The 21,774-nt window shown below is 41.9% G+C and overlaps 1 protein-coding gene and 1 long non-coding RNA gene across 6 annotated transcripts in view; one reads left to right on the top strand and one right to left on the bottom strand.

Annotated features, from left to right (window-relative positions):
• Nucleotides 1-7,688, bottom strand: part of pdlim5a (PDZ and LIM domain 5a) — a 59,463-nt gene extending 51,775 nt beyond the window's left edge. For all 5 annotated transcript variants that reach the window (XM_031308683.2, XM_031308686.2, XM_031308689.2 and 2 more), the window contains exons 1-2: nucleotides 7,431-7,688; nucleotides 6,671-6,936 (exon numbers count right to left, since the gene is read on the bottom strand). In XM_031308683.2, coding sequence (XP_031164543.1) covers nucleotides 6,671-6,769 — 99 coding nt within the window. In that variant the 5' untranslated portion in view covers nucleotides 6,770-6,936; nucleotides 7,431-7,688. The remainder of the gene's footprint in view (nucleotides 1-6,670; nucleotides 6,937-7,430) is intronic.
• Nucleotides 640-21,774, top strand: part of LOC116056551 — a 112,683-nt gene continuing 91,548 nt past the window's right edge. The window contains exons 1-2 of the long non-coding RNA XR_004106607.2: nucleotides 640-734; nucleotides 9,663-9,665. This is a non-coding gene — a long non-coding RNA (uncharacterized LOC116056551). The remainder of the gene's footprint in view (nucleotides 735-9,662; nucleotides 9,666-21,774) is intronic.

Here is a 21,774-nt window from a genome sequence, read left to right as displayed (position 1 = left end):
ACCCAGGGCCCTCATGTGAGGAGGGCCCAAAAAGATGCTAGAATAAATAGCTGTGGATGCGGGGAGGGGCCCATAGAAAATGCCTTCTAAAAGGCCCCGAATTTTGTGCTACGCCCCTGGGTGTCTAATAATCACTGCCTGACTTGTATGTTAATGCTGAAGACCTTAGCAAGAAAAGGCTATATATCGGATTGAGTTCCCAGTGATAGCTCACTGCAACTACAGCTGCCAAACCGTACACATTAAACATATTGCGCACAGGATTTAGAATCTGGCCAAGAGATCTGCCATACTTACAAGAAGTCTCCCCATTCAAGCATAATCCAACTCTGATACCAGCCAATAAGCATTGTGAAGATTAAGCTGTGTTCTCCTGATATTATTATATCCACAAAAAGTAGAAACTAAAAGATTCCTCCGATATGGGTTTTCAAAGTAATTGTTTTCACTAACAATGATAAAGATAATGTCTAAGAGTGTGCTGCAAAGTCATCAGTGTGTCTATTCTTAACCCAAAAAAACAACAACAATACAATGGATGCGCTAAACCTGAAGCTGAGAGTAAAAGGTGCCCTGTGGAGTTTTCTTGTAACATGTCTACATTCAGTGTTACTCACCAAAACCATATTAGCCTGTATAAAATATGGACGCAGTCTCCATGACGTCACCCATAGGTTTCTGATCGTCAAAATGAAGCTCAAAGTGGGCAGCTCCCAGTGGCTCTGGCCGTCGCCGTCTTGGCAGTGCTTGATGTCGGCTAATCCAAAAATGGCCAAAGGGGTGAAGCGTGGATGAAGGCGGGCCGAATGAAGCCTACAGTCTATGCTTGCCTCCTGTGACGGCAGCCACCTGTCACTCAAACTCTACAGGGTACCTAAGTATTTCACTCTGTCACAATGTACCTGCTGGAAATCATTAGACATGTCATATACTGTATATGAGTTTGATGGTATTCAAATACTGACGGGTGGGAGTTTCCTTTACATGGACAGTTACATGGAAATTAAGTGAGGGGTTATAGTAACAGAGTAACATATGTAACAGAGGGCTATATTGTCAAACTACACACAGTACCAGCATCAACAAATCCACGTGACATTATTTTGCGTTGTAAAAACGAACTGCACTTTGGTAAACTAGAAGCGAACAAGCCAGCATTCACAACCACTCAATGATGTGATTGTCATGGTGCTGGGGGACTTAGCATTGGCAGGGCTAGTGAACACACATTCAGGAATACAGCCATATTAACACAAGACTGGATTGTTCTTATTTCATATGAGTGCACAGTGTGCGTCATCTGTGGCACAAACAGAACAGAGGCTGTAATTAATCCAAAATGGTGGTTTTAGGTTACAGGTTATATCATGTTTAACTTGTTTGTAATATGTTGTAGTTTGATTGCTATAGTCAAATCTGAAACGGGAAACCTGGGCAAAAAACACTAGCATGAGTTAGTGTAACAATATTCTACATAAGAAGTGTTATAACTCAGAATGCTTTTAATCAAGTTGTAGCTAAGAGGGTGAGAAATTCATCCAGACACTCTGGAAATGAAAACAGCTCGAGTGTTCAGTAAGGCATGAGTATCAAGGGGTTTCTGGTCACAGTGGCAGTTGAACAATACAAGGTGCAGTGAAATATAAAAAAGACATATCAGATTAGCTAATTGTACAAGTACTCATATTTTAACTTGATATATTAACCTGCCTGTAACTAGCTTTTTAATTCCTCTTGTACCCTGAGATATGGACAGATTCTGTAAACAATTCTCAGGCCCAAACCACCAGCAAACATACAGTATGTAAATGTTAGTTGAAGCTTGTTGAAATTCACTCTGGTTTAAATATTACCATGTTAGTTGAAGCTTGTTGAAATTCACTCTGGTTTAAATATCACCATCACTAGTTTTGTCTTTTATTCTGCCAGTAGGCATGAGACTTTAGGGTCTAGAGTCCACTGAACAACATCCAAACAAAGCAGCAAAAGCAAACATCTAAAAGCCAAAGAGGAAAGAGGATAGAGCTGTTTTCTTCTATTGTACTCCCAACTGACACACATTCAACTTTTATTTCCATTTGTCTTTGTAGTCAACCAATATTGTTATGAATAAATATGATTTCAGGCCAAAATCCTGACAGGAAGGCAGAGGAGACCCTGCCGGATTAGCAGCTACGGTGGAAAATACATTTTAGCCGCATTAAACAATAGGGTATTCAAGTCTCTTCATTGTGAATTTACTGCAGTGCATATTATGATCTGGTTGTGCTTCTCTGCCAGGATTATAAATGTTTTCTGGCCTCAAATAATTCTGTTAATTCCAGTTACACTAAAGCAGCATCCTTAAAAACATTGCTTTAAGGATTATTCTGTCAGTGTCTTTTATATTTTATTATCATGTCCTTCAATTGATCACTATACTGTAGATAAGTGACTTGATGAAATCCTTGGTGAAGTTAGTTCACTAACATGAATCCCTGAAGCTGCCAACTAGTGTAAGATATTTCAAGTGTGACCCTGTATGAAAAACTATAAAGGTTTTCGACTGCTGTGTATTTTCATTTTGGCATGGTTCCTGTATTGACATGTGAGACACTGATAGGGCTTTTTACGATGGATTAGTAAATCCATTACCGGTGAAGACAGAAATGTCTTAGTGAGGTCACTAGTACTGTAGGACCAGATAACTGTCAACATGCAATATGGATATGAATATTTGTGACATCACAAAAAGCCACAATAACTGAACGGCGAATATTGAAATGCAACTTCAAATCTAACAAATGTTCAGGAGTGTAAGATTAATTCTTGTGCTGCTGTGAACGCATAAAGCTCCAGTCTGTTACATTGTCCAAATACAACAAGTCTGTGCCAACAGGCACACACATCAGCACTGACAGATAGATTTGTGGGAGAGGAAATGATAAATTGTTGATTCTGGCTATGGGACTATTTCACTAAAATAGATACTCAGAGGGAAACCTGGGATTAAGATAGATTAAAGTATTATTAAAGTCATACAGAGGAGCTGTCAACTGACTCTGGTATGAAAAGGCACAAAGTTCACAGCATCGCAAGATTGGGACTTGAACTTTAAGAGAAGGAAAAAGAGGCAGGGAGGCAGAAAGGCAGAGAGAAAAGAGAGACTAAACAGTCTTTGAAATAGACCCACCACTGTGGTCAGTTGTTATCATCGCCTGTTGAAGCATCTCTGGGGAGGCAGGAGGTGACTATCGCTGATGCAGTTCCAGGAACTGCATTCTTCCATGAAAAGGTTTTAATATAGATTAGCTGTCATAAGCCCTCTTGCTGTAGTCAAAGCACAAACTTAATCACTTGTGAGTAACAATTCTTCGAAACCAGTTTTTAATCTTTACAGACATTCCTGTGTAGAGAGCTAGAGGAAGGATTTATCCAGTGATGACATACAGATGCATTCTCATGAATGTGTTTATAAAAATGTATTACTGTTATCTACATATACTGTACATTTATTTGATTAAAACAACATTAAAGAGGAGAGATAAACTAATTCTTAACCTTAAATAATATCAAATCCAAATGACCTATCCTAGCATAATGTTGCAGTTTGTATGTTGATACACTCTGGTCAACATTCAGCCTACACACAGAAGCTCTTAAAACACGGGTACAGATCCGAGACCAGTCTGTCTCATGAGGGGGTGTGGTCATGTGGAGCTGACCTGTGAAGTGATGCATCTATTTTCAGAAGCTTAATGCACACGCTCCCCTGGGCTGCCTTCCCTTAAATTATTTTTGCAGTGGATCCTGTAAGTGGTCTGCCCTCAGAAATGTTTAAATATTGATTCACAGTGTTGTAAATTTAACTGAGAATAGAGGGCAGCTATTTTCTGTCTCTAAACATGAGAGACCTTGTTCTTGAAAATCCTTTGATCCATAAAACAAGTAAATGGACTTCACAATAAATGGTTTTACTGAGGATTAACAGTAACTGGAGTGCTTCTGCGGGCTATTTTCTACAAAAGCTTTTCAGCAGCATTTCCATTAAATGGTTGCTTCACTAAAAGGCAAGGTATTACCGTGTAACTAAACTATTACAGCTTACACTTCTAGTACTCGCTTTAAGCCTATCATCAGTCAATTGTCTCTGAACAATACCCTTACCTGTGTTCTTACTGCATGCTATCAATAAATATACTTGAGGAGAACTTAGCAACCCAGCTCTTTTCCTTTCTTCTCCAAATATCTCCTTTTATGGGCTATGTCAAACTGGGTTGCTGTAGTAAAACATTTCAATGACACTTTGAGAAGCAGTGCTGTCAATCTTGGCATGTTATAAAACTGTTTTTCTACTCTGTAAAAAAAAATGGTGGTGAAAACAGCAGTTACTGGGCAGATAGCTCAGAACGTACAGTTGTGGTTACACCTACTCGACCCTATGATGCAATACCGGTACAATGGGATAATAACGTGGCTACGTAAGCGACACACAGTATATCCACATACGTATGGAGCTTAGCAACAGCAGCTGTTAGGGGAAGTGAGGTTTGGCAGTTGTGCTGCGTTCCCTAATAACCCCTTCTTAGAACCAACTCTATGGTTGGACTGGCAGAGAGCAATGTGCCTGAAACACACAACAGAAACACTCAGAGTTTATGGGCATATGTGTGTATGTGTCAGCGCTGCCCTTCATCACCATAAGATGGATTTAATAGGTCGAATAGGATTAGGGTTTTGTTTGATTCTTGTTTGTATGTAGATTAAAAAACTATATTGTTTGTGAGGGGTGAGTCATATTTTAAATAAGATCTAATGAAATAGAGAGGTGCATAGATACTAAGATATGAGGGGATAGAGGTAATATAAGAATGAGTGGGGTTGAGAGGGCAGATCTAGACAGATGACTTGTTTGTGTCACATAGACACCCTTAGTCTCTGAATACAATGTGTAGATTCATTACCATGCACTGCATATCAATATCACCTCACATTCAGTCATATCCTCCTGCTCTCCTCCTCTCCGTGTCCTCTGCCTATCTTTTCTCCTCTGAAAGACCAAGGTTAACTAAAGGCCACCCTTCTCTCAGTTTAAGTCTTCCCAAACCAGATGCACTGCTGTTCTGTTTAACAATATACTTTTTTCTCAAAAAAGAAAATATTTTTTATTATATATTTTTTATTAAAAAACTGGAGAGCTGGAATTTGTAGCTGTGACCTGACCGCAGTCTGGAATTATTCAGAAATTAAGAAGTATACTAAATCATATTATCCACTTTGTACACTTTACAGTCTTTAACAGACCTAACAAACAACAGCACCCAAACCTGCACCAGGTCTTACTTACACTCCTGCCAACTTCTTAAAACCTCAAACCATATAATGTCATTGTGATACTGCAGTAAAGGTCAGAGTGGGCTGCAGAGACAATTATAGTTTAGTAACTGCCAACTTCTCTGGGAATAATGAAACCTTTACTGACCAATCACCATTTATTTCCTTCTCTCATCCTTTTTATCCATGTTATCAGCATTTCTTTAGAATACATCTTTTGCAATGCAGAATACTTTTCTTAAAATTAGTTATTTCAGATGTGACAGCATTAATTAATTAATAATTAACAAAAAAATATTTTAGCTTGTCCCTTTCTTTTTTCTATTTCTGTCTTCTGTCTGTAATTTTTTTTTCTCAGCTACTCAAATCAGCATCTTCCATCATTTTGAGTCCATGCACACACTCTCGAGCACAAACACACACACACACACACACACACACACACACACACACACACACACACACACTGTGGTAAGAATTCACATGGCTTCAGTTAGTGGGAAAAGTATCACATCCAAAGTAATAACACAAACATGGCAACCCACAGCGGCCCCAAGGGGGATTGGCACAGGACCTGGCAAGCCATTCATCATCAGTCTCATGTTGCCATAAGTCTGTACACCGCCAGTTCTAGTAATTTGTGTTAGTGTGAATGCACTGCATGTGTATTTGTGGGTGCATTGCATTTATGCTTCCCTCTATTTTGTGTGTGCCAGTGCTGCACTGTCCAAGCAAAATGGAACAGTAGCTTAAGCAAAGGATTATCAGATTCAGGATCATACTATAGCTAAAATGATGCAGGAAACATTTGTGTGAACTCTAATCTGTGAAAAAACATCAGACTGCGAGGGCAACAAGAGGTTATATTAGGAATAGACACTGAAAGTCACATAAACCAAGGGACCATCAAGTTACTTGTTCAAGCAGAGGGACTGAAGCCAAGATTTGTGCACCAGAACTTGCTTGATTGCGGCAAAGTGAAATGGGATGCATAGAGAGTAAGAAAAGGTTTCCTGTGTGGGTGATACATGACAGATGGCATATGATAAGTGTGGTGGTGGCGAGGTAGTGAAAAGATGGAGAGGAGGACGAGAGAGAGAAAGAGGGGAAGGAAATCAGTTTTCATCTTTTTAATCACTTGTAGGCCATGTGGCATTGCTGGGATGCCATAGTGCAGCTGCACTCTGATGTGTGCAAGATAAAACAGGGACATTTGCTTTTATCGCATAGTAGATAATACTAAAAAGTGTGTTGAAATCGACCTATCATCGTGTGTGTGTGTGTGTGTGTGTGTGTGTGTGTGTGTGTGTGTGTGTGTGTGTGTGTGTGTGTGTGTGTGTGTGTATTTTAGTCTTACCCTGGAGATGGTTAGGGGCATGTTGAAGTCCTTCCCTCCCTGCAGCCTGAAGCCCCAGGGTGCCGGGCCTAAGAGAGTGACGATATAATTGCTGCTCATGGTCTCTTTGGACGACGTCAAATGTGTTCGTCGTTGATGTTACTGACAAGTGATGATGTTGACGGCAGGAAAATTTGTTGCAGATCAGGTGATAATAGTGATGTCACTGGGTTTTGATGATAGGTAAGAATTTGGCTACAGCTCCCTTTAGGATGTTGTTCCAATATCTAAAGGTAGAACGAACGAAAAGCATACATTAGATTTGTTATTGTATGGTTACATAAGACAAAGGAAGCGAGAAGAAAAATTTAGTGATGGATGAGAAGAGGGGTCAAGAGGATAATGGAAAGTGAGGAGACGAGGAAAACGAGGGAAAAGGACATTTGAAAAACATTTTTAAAAACAGTATAGTTACAGCCACTTTCAGTAAACACCCAAAAGAAATGCACATATTCAACATGAATTTTCATGGTCAAAATTTTCGCAAAAATGATTACAATTTCATTATGCAACTGGCTGCACACTTGTAAGCAGGTGGAAATACAAACATGTATACATGCAAATGATACCAGAGTATGCTGCAGCAGTTGAGATGTATAAAAGATTTACAAAACCTCCCAGGAAAACCTCACCAGAGGACAATTACACAGCTAACATTAATATAATTGCAGAACATTTCCTACTATTTAGTGCTATTATATTGTAAATGGAAAGGCTATACCTCTTTTATGGAAATTCCAGAGAGGAAAATAATTCCTTCACAAGCAGGTAAAAAATGTAATCCCTTTTTTCCCCTGGACTATCCCCTTCCCAGCAAACACACTGTATGTGTGTGAGAGAGGTGGAGAGGGATGGAATGCTCTTATATACCAGCTAATGAGAGAGGGGAGGGGAAAGGTGGAGGAGGGGAGAGAAATAGAGGGAGGCGAGAAGGAGAACGGGTAGAGGTTAGGTTGGAAGGAGAGAGGGAGGAGAAAGAGGAGGGGAATCACCCATGGGTGGATTGAGTGGGACACAGAAGAGGAGGAGAAATGAGGGAGATGATATGAAGGGGGGGATTAGGGGATGGGAGGAGACAACACTCACGAAAAGGGGGGTGAAGGGGGGGATTAAGGAAAAGAGTGTGGGAGCACTGCACACAGATAAAATGACAAAGGGAGGGAGAGGAGGCATGGGAGAGGGAGAGAAGGGCAAAGGAGAGGGGACAGTTTATCTTTCATCTGGATATTTTGGGAACATTGACTCAGTGCTGCAGGCTGCTTCATTTAAGGTGGAACCAGCCGTAACCAGATCATGACCCGAGAACACATCCCAAAGGCTTTGATTAAAATGTCTTTCAAAAGGTTACCATTGGGGTGATGGTGGTTGGATATAAATTCACCTTGTTCAACTCCTGTAACATAGTTGTTTAACTACTGCTGCACTGATGCCCTAACTATAAGACTCTCTGAGACGCATTTTGGAAAATCACAGCAAGGATGAGATTCTTCTTCAGTTGATTTCACACATTTTTAATTTACCATTAAATTGACTCTGTCACCTACTTGTTAAATTCTACTTTCTAAGTGTCTGGTCCTAAGCTAATCCGCTTTAGTTGCTGGATATTATAAGGTAAATCGCCAATGTTTTTATTCTTGTGTCATGGCTCTACCTCTACCTCCCCCAAATAATAAATAAGTGGCAAGCATAACCAATGAAGCGATTAACCTCTGTACATTTTGTACAAAGATGTGAGCAATCTAGTGCATCAAGTGCAGCACCATCATTCCCATCTTGTTTATTTATCAGTTTCCTCATTATTTATGTTGAGACAGCTGGCAGTTCTTCTCCTTTTGCACTTCTGCACTGGCTTTCGTCCATTCCCCCTTTTCTAGCCCAGACAGATCAATATTGACATTGTATTTAGACTGATATAGTAGTGGCTCAATTAAACACTCATCCCATTACTTTATTGGCCCAGAGAGAGAGAGAGAGAGACACACACACACACACACACACACACACACACACACACACACACACACACCTAGTCTGCACTGTTCATTAAAGCAGCCTGTAAAGTTCACAGTTAAAATACGTTTTCAACAAATACCAAAGAGGAGATGGAGAGCTTAAGAAAGAAGTTGGACATGAGCTGAGAGTAGGTGGCTGGACAGGAACTGGACGATCTTCAAGGTAGATAAAGAGAGGTAGAGAGAAAGTGCACACAGAAAGTTGGATGGGGGAACAAGAGGGAGAAGGAAGCAGGGTAATTATTACATTTAACCTGCCTCTAACACTTGTACTAAGATAACATCATGACGGATACACAGTATGAGAAGATTAAATACACAAAGTCACACACATAAACACAGGATGCTCTTCATTAACCTGCTAATGGACGTTCCCACACTGAGTCTAACACAGACACTGCATGCTTCTCCAGCACAGCCAGGTTTAACAATAGCAGAGCAAACCCTGGGAGGAGCAGAGACGGTGCAGTCATTAACCCTGTTTCCTCTGCAGAGCTGAGGGGGTCTTGATAGGGTTAACGTACATTTTACAGCAAATGTAATCACAAAAGGCAATGCGTTTATTCAAACTATATCACAGATGGTTGCACATGCCTGTTGTAAAAAGGACTAACCGCATCTTTATTTGTGGAGATGTCATGGATAATAAATGAGCCCTGGTTAGCCTTGTTTCATGCTATGGGAAACACCAAGGGATCTAGCCTTTCTCAGACCTGCCTGCCACTGTAGAAACCAAGTTAATGCCAAAAGTCTCTGCTGTTAAATTAATTAAAAACACACTGCTGATTAGCCGTAACAGTTACCATGACATCCGTTTCTTTCCTTTCTAGATACTGTAAGATCCCACATTTAACATTGTACAGTATGCCTAAAGTCAGGGGTATCCAAGGTAAACAGATAACAACAGGAAATCAGAGGGGTCTACCACGAAGTGAGATTAGTGGGTTAGCAAGGTATGTTGAGCCTAAAGCCAGAGTTTTTAATGTCACGAAGGTGGTTCTCTTTTAACCTGGCTAGAATGTCATGGTAACTTATGCTGCATGGGACCAGGGAGCCTCATTTATAAAAGTTGCATAGGCACAAAAAAAGGCATACTTTCTAAGCAAACTTTGTGTGTGAATGTGCAGCTGTCACTTAATAAATAAAAGGTCGGCATTAAGAGTGGTAAAACAAATATATTAACTTACAAATTTACACAATTAGTAATTTTCTACCAGCATTCCTCTCTTGTCTTATTTGCAAAAGTGTTGCTTTTTGCTGTAATTATATTTTAAGATTCTTCAAAGGCATAAATAGGTGGTATGCTATTGATCTGTTTTGTACGAGTCAAATAACATGCCAAACACCCCCTTTTATGGGCATACGCACAGAGCCTGACGAAGGAAAACCTGAGTTAACAAAGACAGTTGATAACCACTATTGTGGTACTGGCTATCTCTGAGTGGGGTTTTTAGCTTTGTCAAACCAGTTAAAAAGAAAGCCTGGCTATGTTGAACTTGATTTGTGGTACACCCTCAGATGTGGAGGCACAGACTCTGTGCCCTAACACACCAACCCGATAATCGGCCGTCAGACAGTCTGGCGAGGTCGGTGACTCGAGTCTGTTTGGTGTGTTCCGTCATGTTCGTGCCGTCGTCTGTCAGAGGGGCCGTCGGCCTTCATTTTGGACGACCTGACTTGCTGGGTCAGAGGGCGGGCAGTCAGACTCAATGACCAATCTGATAGGTGGAGTGCTAACCCGGAAATAGCAAGCGGGATGAGTGACGAATGCCTATCAAAATCTGATGAAAATCTTTTAACCTTTGTCGATCTGAAATGAAGACAGATTCAGCAACTGTATGGCCCATTTCTCGCTTAAAATGATTTCAGAAACACATTTCAGTTAACTATTTTCGTAAAATATGAGATCGTATTTTGAACAAGCCGCCATTATAGGTCAGCTGGAGAAGCCAGACCTACGTGACATGTTCGTCATTTCCGGTTTTCATTTTTTGTATTAAGTCTTGTGCACGAGCAGAAAGTACACTCAAGTTGGCGTCGCTTTGGTGAGTTCCATGGCACTTTTTGGACCTTGGGGAGCTGACTGATCAGTCCGACTGCCTTTTCTGCTGACAGTCAGCCGTTGGGTTGGTGTGTCAGGACCTTTAGACACGACGAGAGAGAGAGAGAGAGAGAGAGAGAGAGAGAGAAACGTTTTCAAAGTTTCGACCAGCGATAGCAAGCTAGAAAAAGCAACAGTGAACCATATGCACAGATTGTCTCCACAGAAAAAGCCCTGTACCCAGGTGCTATGTTATTCTTTTTCTGGCTTGATTTTGCAAAATGTCCCACTAGGGTAACAACATTCAGCTGCTTTACAGTCACTATAAGGACTAATGATGAGGATTTAGTGCTAATTTCACATGTTTAAATCCACTTTAACCAAATGTTTCACAGCTGTAAACCCTGTGTACTACAGATTATGTTTTTTCCCCAGGATCATATATTTTATGAGAACCGCACACAAAGGTGTCTTTTGAGAGAGGGTGAAAGATGAAAAGGCCCTGTAAAGACAAGGTTTTGATACATTGTTCATAAGGATACAAAGGAAACAATCTTCCAAGTAACAACCAAATATAATCAATACAAAATAACTATAAACTGCACTTAGGTAATCTTTCAATGCCCCATCCCCATGTGATGAGAGTACTGGTTTTGAGTCCCATGAAGATATAATTTCTAAACTATGGGCCCTCCCATGGGCCCATCAGTCTATTTTGTCTTAAAACAATGATCAATTGCTTGTATTGTCAAAAATGGCCAATGGCCAAAACTGCAACAGAACAAAGGAGATTTTTGGGCCACAGGATAATGATATCAAACACTGACAATAGAGAGTGTGCTATAGCTCGAAACCTCAGACACCCTGCCAGTCCTTTGTTCGGCCAAATGGTCTATTCCAGTCCCCATATGCTGACCTCTCCACATGCTTAATGATCACAGCTTAGCCCCCAGCCAACACACATGCTCACACTGAGACAAGGCCCACCCCTTACTGGTATGATAATCTGCCCCTCTAAATGACATTTAATGCATCATCCACATGAATAAAAGGGAGGGGGCCCCCACCCCCTATTCTGCCAGCTGCGTACACGTACGCACGCACACACACACACACACACACACACACACACACACACACACACACACACACACACACACACACACTCTTGTGTATAAATCATGTTTCAGGTCAAAACTGAAGACAACAGCTGTGGTCTGAATATCATTAATTCTAAATTTGTTTTAAATCAACTCCCAGGTATAAACGTGCCTGCCTGCCTGCCTGCTGAAAAGGGGTTTGATTATTCTGTAAACCATCTAGTTTACTATAGATTCAAATGTACTAAAATGTAGAAGTCATTTTATGTTACAAGTGGGATGATTCTGCCTTGCAAGATCTAATAACCGATGTCAACCGACCTTAGGAAGGCAGTTTTGTTCAGTGTGAAAATAAAAGAGTGGAAAATGTGTCCTCTTCAATTAGACTGATGAACACCGAGGAAATTGGCAGCATGCCAAACCTAAATAATCTACAGTGAGAGAACGCACACAAATCACAGAAGAACCAAAAAACTCCAGGTGTATACAGACGTATCTACAGGTAGACACACATGCGTAAGGTTGTTTATATTGGGGAGAGTATTTGTTTGCCAGCCATCTAATCAGTCTGACCCCTCCAGACTGATATAAGCCTAACTAATCCCCCAACCCATCTCTGTAAATACTGCACAGTTAGGGGTAGGGTTTTCTTTGTCAAGGCTTTTGATAGTGCTTTTGGTAAAAATGGTTCCTGTCCAGGGATTTAGTTTAATTTACTGCCAAAACAGTATAGTAAGTATATTAATGCTTGTTCATTATTTGTCATATGTCTTCTTATGGGAAGCATACAGAGACACCAGCAGACAGTCCAACACTTGGACGTTTTTCACTGTTGATTGACTTTTCCTCCAATTACCTGTGCCACATAAAAACAGAGTTAGCCTTAGATATGGGTAAACATTATTTTTCCATTGTTCTGGTCAAGAAAACTAAGTTATTTATGACATAGGTTTCGATGGCAACGTGGAATAAATTCCCTTTAAAATACAAAAATGTGATTTTGTCTTAATTTGATGCACCCAAGATATAGCTCTCTCTCCAAAATTTAGTGTAGTATACTATATAACAATAATACTGAAAGCTTGTTTGAAATCCAGAGATGAACTTACTATCAAAACCCTATATCTCCTGTTTGAACTCAGTCACCATTTATAACTGCTCGCTTTTACAGTGGAAAATATTCCTCTCTGCCTACCAGCCAACCAGACAGACAAACACACTGGGAGACAGATAGCTCGGCCCAAATGATTGTCCATCCTAGGAGAGATAAACTGAGAGAAATCTGGCTTCAGTCGCACAGAGACATGAACACACACACACACACACACACACACACACACACACACACACACACACACACACACACACAAAGTTTGAGTCAAGTCTGGGTCAATTAAAGAGAGGCATTTTAAAAGCCAAGTGTAATGTTGCCTCTGAGACATACAGTACACACATTTCACAGAGAACATCCACAACTTAAGATCAGCTGCCCTTAATCGTTCCTTTCACTTCCTTTTTAGAAGCAGAGCTATAAACACTCAATTCACTAACCTCTCCTTTTTTGTAGCACCACCCTCAGGTATACATTTCCAAATCTAATGAGCAGGTCATGAACTTTAATGAGCGCATTCATGCTCCCCAGAAGATGAACTTTGAGCTTTCTTTTCCCCCCCACACTGAGGACAAACGTTACAGAAGGCCTTTATGGAAATGTTAAGTCTCACATCCATCCATCCCTCCATCCATCTATATTGCGTTTTGTATTCGGCCTCATCAACAAGGCCAGGGACCCCCACTGACACAGTCTCTTAACCCCCCCAGACACTACACGTTACATTAACGAACATCCTGGTCTATATACCTCTCCATTGCACATACTATTTATCCTGGACTGCACATCCTGCACTAATCCATACAACTTTCTTCCCTTAGTTGCATACTTGAGACAAAACTGCTCAAAAAGGCTCTGTGGGATGGTCGAGTGAGAGATGGTCGAGTAAGAGATGGCATCCTTTGGGTTATCAAGTGGGTGCCGTCTTTCACTGATGTTTCACTGACAGGCCCATGACACCTCCAGAGGGTTCAGAGGTTCACCCCCTAGATGCCATCTGCTCACTTGAGGGCCCAGGTGGAGTCCTTTCTTTTTCATCCACAGCCACTGACTCCCCTTTTCAGCAGCTCTGGAGAGGCCTTTGACTGCCTGCCGATGGGCCTTCCCTCGCACTCCCATCTCCCGGAGTAGCTTTGAAGTAGATGTGGCTACAAACCCTCTGCAGCCTACTTCCACCGGTCGAACCTTTGCTGTCCAGCCTCGCTGTTGCGCATCAGCTGCCAGCTCGGCATATCTCAGTTTCTTGCACTCAAAGGCCTCCTCCACAGTATCCTCCCAAGGCACTGTAAGCTTGATGATGCAAACCAGCTGGAGTAAGGCAGACCATAGTACGAGGTCCGGTCTGAGGTTGGTTGATGCAATCTCAGCTGGGAAGCAGAGCCTCTGGCCTAAGTCTTCCACCAGCTTCCAATCGCGTGCCCCGCCTATCTGTCCAGTGTCTGGTGCTGAAGTGGAGAGCCTGGCTTGTCCCTCATCTTCCCGGACAAATGTAATTTTCGATCAGTAGTAGTATGAAGTAGGGAGGGCGCTCACGTTCATTCGCCGACTTTCCAGTACTGTTGTAAGACATAGCAACAACTGGTTGTGCCACCAAGTGTAACGACCTGAAGTTAGACTGGTCTTGCAGCACACCAAGATGTGTTTGAGTGTTGCCGGAGTCTGGCTGCAGAGAGGGCATGTGGGGTCTTCTCCGTACCACTGGTTAAGATTTTCGGGAGATGGCAGGACATCATAGGCAACCTTGATGGTGAAGCTTGCTCTAAATGTCTCTATTTCCCATAGCTCTTTCCAGGAGATCTTCCTCTTCTTCACTCCCTCCCATGTCATCCACTGCCCTTGCTTTGCCTGAGGCACAGCTTTTGCACACCTTGTTGCCTCCTCTTGCTGCTGTATCTCCTCAACCATAAGCCTGCATCTTTGGAATGTCGTAGCCTTGTGCCAGGCTGGGGTACTCGCCCCAAGGCCAAGAACACCCCTCCCTTGCTGCACTTGGACCACAATGACCCTGTGCTTGAGTGCTGCTATCGCCTGCTTGGTTGCCTCAGATGGGCTCCATTTCCTCCCAGTGGTTAGCGTGGGTGTGGCTTGGGCTACAAATGGATCTCTGGAAACCATTAGCATCATCCCCAGTCTGACTTTGTTACACTTGTACTCCTCTGATAGACTGGAAATGGGTAGCTCCAAGACTCCTTTGCCATAGAGCCCTATGCTGCTGAGGCACCTGGGAAGACCAAGCCACTTCCTTGCATATGAGCTCCTCAATCTCTCCAGCTTTTCCACCTTTGAGAGTGGCGCTGTATAGAGGGTAAGTGGCCACATGAGGCATGGGAGGAGTCCATTTGCATCTACTTGCTCTGTGTCTTTGAGGGAGGAGTTATTTCACTGACCCAGGCTCTTCACAGGCTTCTCTAAAACAGTTGGAATAACCTCATTGCCAACGTAAAAATGTTGGTCTGAAAGCTTCCCCTTGACGATGGAGATGCTTCTGGACTTGCTAGGCTTGATCTTCATCCGAGCCAGCTTGATTTTCTCTTGATGCTTTCTCAACAGCTCTACGGTACAAGCCTTGGTCGTGGTAAGTGTTGTGAGGTCGTCCATGTATGCTCGAACATCATTAGGCCAGGTCTTATGCGTTGTCCAACTACCCAGCGAGATGCACAAATGATTACCTCCATGGCCATAGTGAAGGCTAGTGGGGAGATGGTGCAACCAGCCATGATACCCACTTCCAGATGTTGCCACGCCATGTTGTACTTCTGTCGTCAGGCATAGCTGCATATCTCAGAAGTAGGCCTTGATGAGGCTTGTGAGGGCTGCTGGAACCCTGAAGTAGTCAAAAGCAGTCCAGAGGAGGTTGGGGGATTGAGCCAAAGGCATTGGCAAGGTCCAGGAACACCACATGGTCTGTTCCCTCCTCCTTGGCGACCTGGATCGGATGCAAGATGGTGCTTGAATGCTCTAGACAACCAGAGAAGCCAGAGATGCCTGCCTTTTGGATTGATGTATCAATCAAGTGGTTTCTTTGCAGGTATCTTGCCAGTCTGTGAGCTGCTACGCTAAACACGCCCTCGACATTCAGGAGGCTGATCTGGTGGTCTGGAGTCATTTTCTTTTGGGATAAGGATTTCTCCAGCTCTTCACCAGGATGTTGGTATCTCCTGATTTTGCCATACCGTTTTTATTAGCCTCCATAGGAAGTGCAAGGCATCTGGTGCATTTTTGTAGAGCCTAAATGGAACTCCATTAGGGCCTGGAGCTGATGCTGCTCTTGCACTGTGAACTGTTTTCTTCTCTTCACTCCATCTAGGTGGACTGATGTCAAGCTGGTGCTCCGGTGGATCGGTTGGTGGCATATCAGGTGGGAGGATAACCTCTTCGTGGCATCGCTTGTCAGTGCAGGACTTTTTCAGATGTTTTTCCATGTCTGCCTTTGACACTGAGAGACTTACAATTTTCTCCTTTGTGAAGAGCCCTTTCACAAATTTGAAGGCATCTTTGTAAAAGTTTGTTCTTGTATGCTCCTTCTTCCTGCGCTTCTTTGCGAGGTTTTAGGCTCTCCTCAGTTCCGCAAGCCTACCCCGTATCTCTGTCTGCAACATGTTTATGCCTTCCTTCTCTTCCTCTGTGGACTTCCTCCATTGTTTCTTTAGATGCCTCCTCTCTCAGCCTAGGCAATCCATTTCTTTCTGCCTCCTGGACTTAGCAGGGACTGCGGGTGTAACTCTCTTCCTCTCAAGTGTTCCAAACCGTTCCACTCCATAGTTGTATGTAGATTAGATCGTCCATTCTCTCCAACTTCTTCATTGTTGTGCCTCTGAGCGTCTGTAAGGTGTTCCAGAGGTCATCATTGAACTCCTTCCACGTAGTCTTTTCGCAGGATTTTGGCCACTTAATCAGGGGCCTACGCCCCTGAATTTTCTTTTTAGCTGCAGGTCGTGATGTGCTGGGCTCTGGTTCCTCTCTTGTGCCTGGTTCTTCCGCCACTGGGAAATGATTTTTAATGTTCTGCAGACTGTGCTTTTTGTCCTGCTGATAAACTTCAGTTGACTGACTCGACCTGCTCCTCAGAAAGTAGCTGTCGATTAGAGTACCCTGTTGCCCTTTCTTTAGACAACCTTTCCTGCCCTGATGTATCTTTAAGCCTGTGGTGGAGTTAACCTTTGCCCAGCCACATATGCAGCTCTGGAGCTTATGCCCTGCTGCAGCTATTGCAGCCTCAGGTATGCTGATCATAGTCTGTTACGTTCCTGTGTTGTTTGCCAGGTTGTCTGCCGATGAGTCATCTTCTGCCCCCGCTCTTGCTGAATCAGGGGTTATCTTTTCATTAGAAGTTTGCGTAGCAAAGGGTGGGTTGGACTCATGCACTATATGCTGGATCCCGGTGCCACGGGTAGCTAGCCCGTTGCAGCCCCGTTGGGGTATGTTCCCTCCTGCCAGGCGTCTTTCCATGCTGTCACAAGGTCTAAAGTTATATTATACATATTTGTTTCTGTATTTATTGTTTATATCCTTTCAATATGTTTATGTATGCACCATCCATCAAGGCGAATCGAGTCATCAGTCGAGAAGAACCCAGACTCGGCTTGCACTGTGTCACTCGACTCATCTCTGTTCTGTTCTGACACTCTCAGCCTTGGTGCGACTGCAACTACTTTTGAACGAGACACTGGTACAACCTCCTCTGCTGCCGTCCAGTGTTACTGATTTTTTTGGCTGCCATGCGCTGTCAGCAGCCCGACAGGAGGGACGATTCAGCCTCTAGTTGACAGTGAAAAAGTGACCAACTTTTCAGAGCATGGAATCTTCCCACAGTGCAATGCATAACAGTAATGGAGCAGCTACTTGCAGCTGGAAAAAATTTAAACAAATTGCGCACAGTGGTGAGACAGCTCCAGGAACATCTTGGAAAACAAAAAAATTTATATTTAATCTTTGCAAAAGCATTTTGCTTTCTGGTTTTTAAATTTTGGCAGTACTGGCATTGGCTTTCCACAATTGCAGTATGATTGATGTATGTTGGCCCATATCTAAAATAATTTCCTGCATACAAACTGACAGCATTCAGACTTGCCAGTTTGTCATAACTTTTCATGATTAAGACTACGTTCATTAAATCATCCTCAGTGTCATGACAAGCTTTAGTGGAAAATGAATGCATGGATGGTGTTCTTCCTATCACTTGTAGGCAAATATGCAGCTTGATGGTGTTTTAAGCCTCCAACGTTGTCTTCCAGGCAGCTAACCCTAACCTTAACCAAGGGGGTAAGCCTCTCCTCGGACTGCGAACCTCCTATGGCGCCATTTTAACACTTGCGCCACTTTGACAGCGAATAACTTTACATCTGAAGCATTTAAAGACTATTTGTCCATTGTTTATTTCTAAAGAAACACGACAATGTATAAAAGGCTCCATTACCTTGTACTCACGTTATGGCTCCGTAGCAGACGTTTTTGTAAAAATAGGCTAACGATTGTGTCATAACCACGCGACTTACTGTCGCATAGTAGAGGAATTACCATATAGTACAGTAGTTTCGTCTCACATTAGCTGTTTAAGTGTAATTACTAATGTTAACTAGCATTTTAGTTAGCAATAATTAGCCTGTGCCTATGTTATCTCCTTACATATACCTACGCTCTCCGTCTCTGCAAGATTGGGAATGATTGAGATTTCTCTTGGCACAGCTAGCAGAAGACTTACAACTTTCAGACACGTTGCTCACGGCACATTTACGTCGTCTCTCTCAGTTGGAGGCTGCGCAGTAACCCTAGCCATCACCAGAAAAGTGCTTCTATTGGCCTTCACTGGTCTCCGCCCAGAGCAACGGGATCTGTTGGTCCATTCTTATATACAGTCTATGACCTTAACTCTAAACATAACCATTGCCATGCTGCCTAGTAGGCGACATGGCGATATGTAACTTTTCCCTCTTCAGTCCCCCTACAGGTTGTCTCATTGGAACTACAGCTCGCGCAGCTGTAGTTCCAATGATACAACCTGTAGGGGGACCGCAGCAGCGGGACGCGCAAGCTGTAGTTCCAATGAGACAACCTGTAGGGGACCGAAAAGGGAAAAGTTACATAGTATGCCTTTAAAACACCAAACACCAAATATGCACCTATAAACCCAGAAGCATAAGCAAGACAAAGAAACCGCACTAGGATTAGGCAAAGGTGTTAAGGTTAGGGTTAGGTGCCTTGAAGTCAACGGTCGCAGCGCTGCCTTGAAGTCAACGGGGGCTTAAAACACCATTGAGCCAAAGAAACACACATGCACACATTTGGTCCACTGACTTTTGTGCCTTTCCAATGCTTCACTTCCTTCCTTTCTAGCAGTCTGCGTTGACTGCAGAAATTGAGGGGAGACATGGACACAGGATATAAAGAGAAAAAGGTGACGTAGGGCAGCTAAGATCATCAGTGTGTACACTTGCATTGCTGCCCATATATCAGTGGCCCCAGGCAGCACCATAGTATTAGCAGGGTCTCAAGGGGAAATCCAAGCATCTGCTCCATTCAGCATAGACTAAAGCATGACCAAACCTCATTACTACCCCGCCCCCCACACACTCTTCCTACACCTCTCCGCCTCTTTCTCTCTATGTGGATATATCTTCCAATATCTTTTAGACTTGATTTCACTTAATGTAACCTCATTTTTACATTATCTTCTCTCTATCTGCCATAATGTCATTTATCTTTAATTTGATCTTTTACTTGAAATGATAGCCATTAATGATACCCTAAGATTTACTTCTTGATATTGTCACAACAGCACAAATCAAATATGTGCAACATTTTTAACAAATACACCAAATACGTACCATAAGAAACCCATAACACCATCCAGGACTGCATGACAGTGATTGCCTCCTTAAATACAAAAATTAGGGTTTATGGATTTTTGAAGAAAAAAATAACAAAAAAACATGACATTTATAAACCAATTTGAGTACCACCAAAGAAGTGATCTACAGTAGCCTAGCGTCGCCTACCTACCATAACTCAGCGTCAGACTTTTTACTATTGAATTTTGAGATAAAAGTAAAAAAAAAAAAACACCTTAGAAAAGACCGCTGATAGCCACAGAATGTAGCCAAAATAAACTACAAAAACTACAGAAGGCACAAACAGCATTCACTGTGGGTTAAGCAGGTGTTTTCTCACTGTGTTGTCAGTGTCTCGCTCCTGCTTCTGTACTTACGCACTCAGCCGGGAGAGTGGAGGTCAACACCGAGAGGATTGATTGCAAAAAGGCTTTTTGCGTTTAGGTTTAAACACACTTATTATTACCATACTTGTTATGAGGGAAAACAACTCTTAACCGGAAGTCTTTTACTCACTGGACATATTTCCAAAGGTAGTGTGACCGTGTTAATTTGAGTTTTAAAGAAACTTTAGAAACATGTTATACAATAATTCAATCTTACACTATCCTTTAATTAACGTATAAATAGCCTCCCAGAATAATGTCCACCACTTCAAGATACTGTGTGGTACAAATCCAACGTCAGACCGGTCGGTCATCAGACATCTACACTTTTCATAAGGCATACAGTAGGCCATATTAAAATATTTTCAAAACTCTATCCAAAATATATATACTATATTTTAGTTTGATCATAACATGACAATATGATACCTTCCAACTGCTCTAAAATGTCAAATTTAGTTGTCTGAATGTTTGGGGTAACAATAAGGAAAACACACACGCAGTAGACTATTCTCTTACTGCATGAGTGAGAGTTAATGTGGCATTTTTCTCTTTTCTTTTACTTTCTAAAATGACTACACTGTTGATATATTACTGTAATAAAGAAAGAGGCTACACCATCTTTGACAATGGGTGAATTCCTAGTTATCAGAAATATTATTCACTACATCCCTCTAGTGGCTGTTCAGTGTCATTACATGTATATCATATTTCTGCTTAGTTAGTTTGTTAATATGCACATGTAGGGAAATGTGCATACAATATTTGTATAGCCAACTTTGCAGAATCTTTTTTGTGCAGCAAAGCAGGTTTGTTGATTTCAAGTACATGATTTTGGTGAAATCAAACCCCAGTTTAAATGCGGTATTACAATTCGTACATGTGGCTTTCTTCATATGGCCACAAATGTAATGCAGAAAATGTATTTATAAACTCTTTTTTACCTGCAGAAAGTATGTCTGAGGCATTATCACAATTGCGCAAAGTGAAAGATAAACAGTATACATGAAACATTAGCCAACAGCATATCCAGACAAAAAATCACATCAAATTATATAAACATCAGGGTATGAGGGCATGAAAAAAACATCACACCATCCAGATTAGGCTCTTTAGAAGAAAAACAGGTTTTACAGTTGGTGGTGTTAGGTGTCAAATGTTGATGGAAATGTCACAAAGGGTGGATTCAGAGTGTGTGATCAGCCCATGAGCTAACATGAAAGTACTACTCCAACATTCCCTCACCATCATTGCCCCATAATGTCTGTAGTTATAAAACCAACAGATGCATAAGTATCAAATGTTAAAACGCAGATGATACAGACATGACACCAAAGGTTAATCCTAATTGTCAACCAACAGCTACTTTTTGTTACACTTGCAAGAATTGTTGCTAAATTACTGGAGTGATTACACTAATTAGAAGTAGGAATAATTAGCCAGTTAAGAGCAAAAGGAGTTGCCATTCATTAAATAGTAATTCTAGTATCTGTCAAAAAGAAAGGATATTTGAATTGAAATAAATTAACCATCCACATAAACACAGTCTTCAGCAAGCACATTTAGCCATAATATGTGTACTGTATAG

The sequence above is a fragment of the Sander lucioperca genome, chromosome 2, assembly GCF_008315115.2.
Source record: "Sander lucioperca isolate FBNREF2018 chromosome 2, SLUC_FBN_1.2, whole genome shotgun sequence".
Classification (NCBI taxonomy): Eukaryota; Metazoa; Chordata; class Actinopteri; order Perciformes; family Percidae; genus Sander; species Sander lucioperca.
Note: the sequence above shows the minus strand (reverse complement) of the source record. Positions and strands in the feature narration are given on the sequence as shown.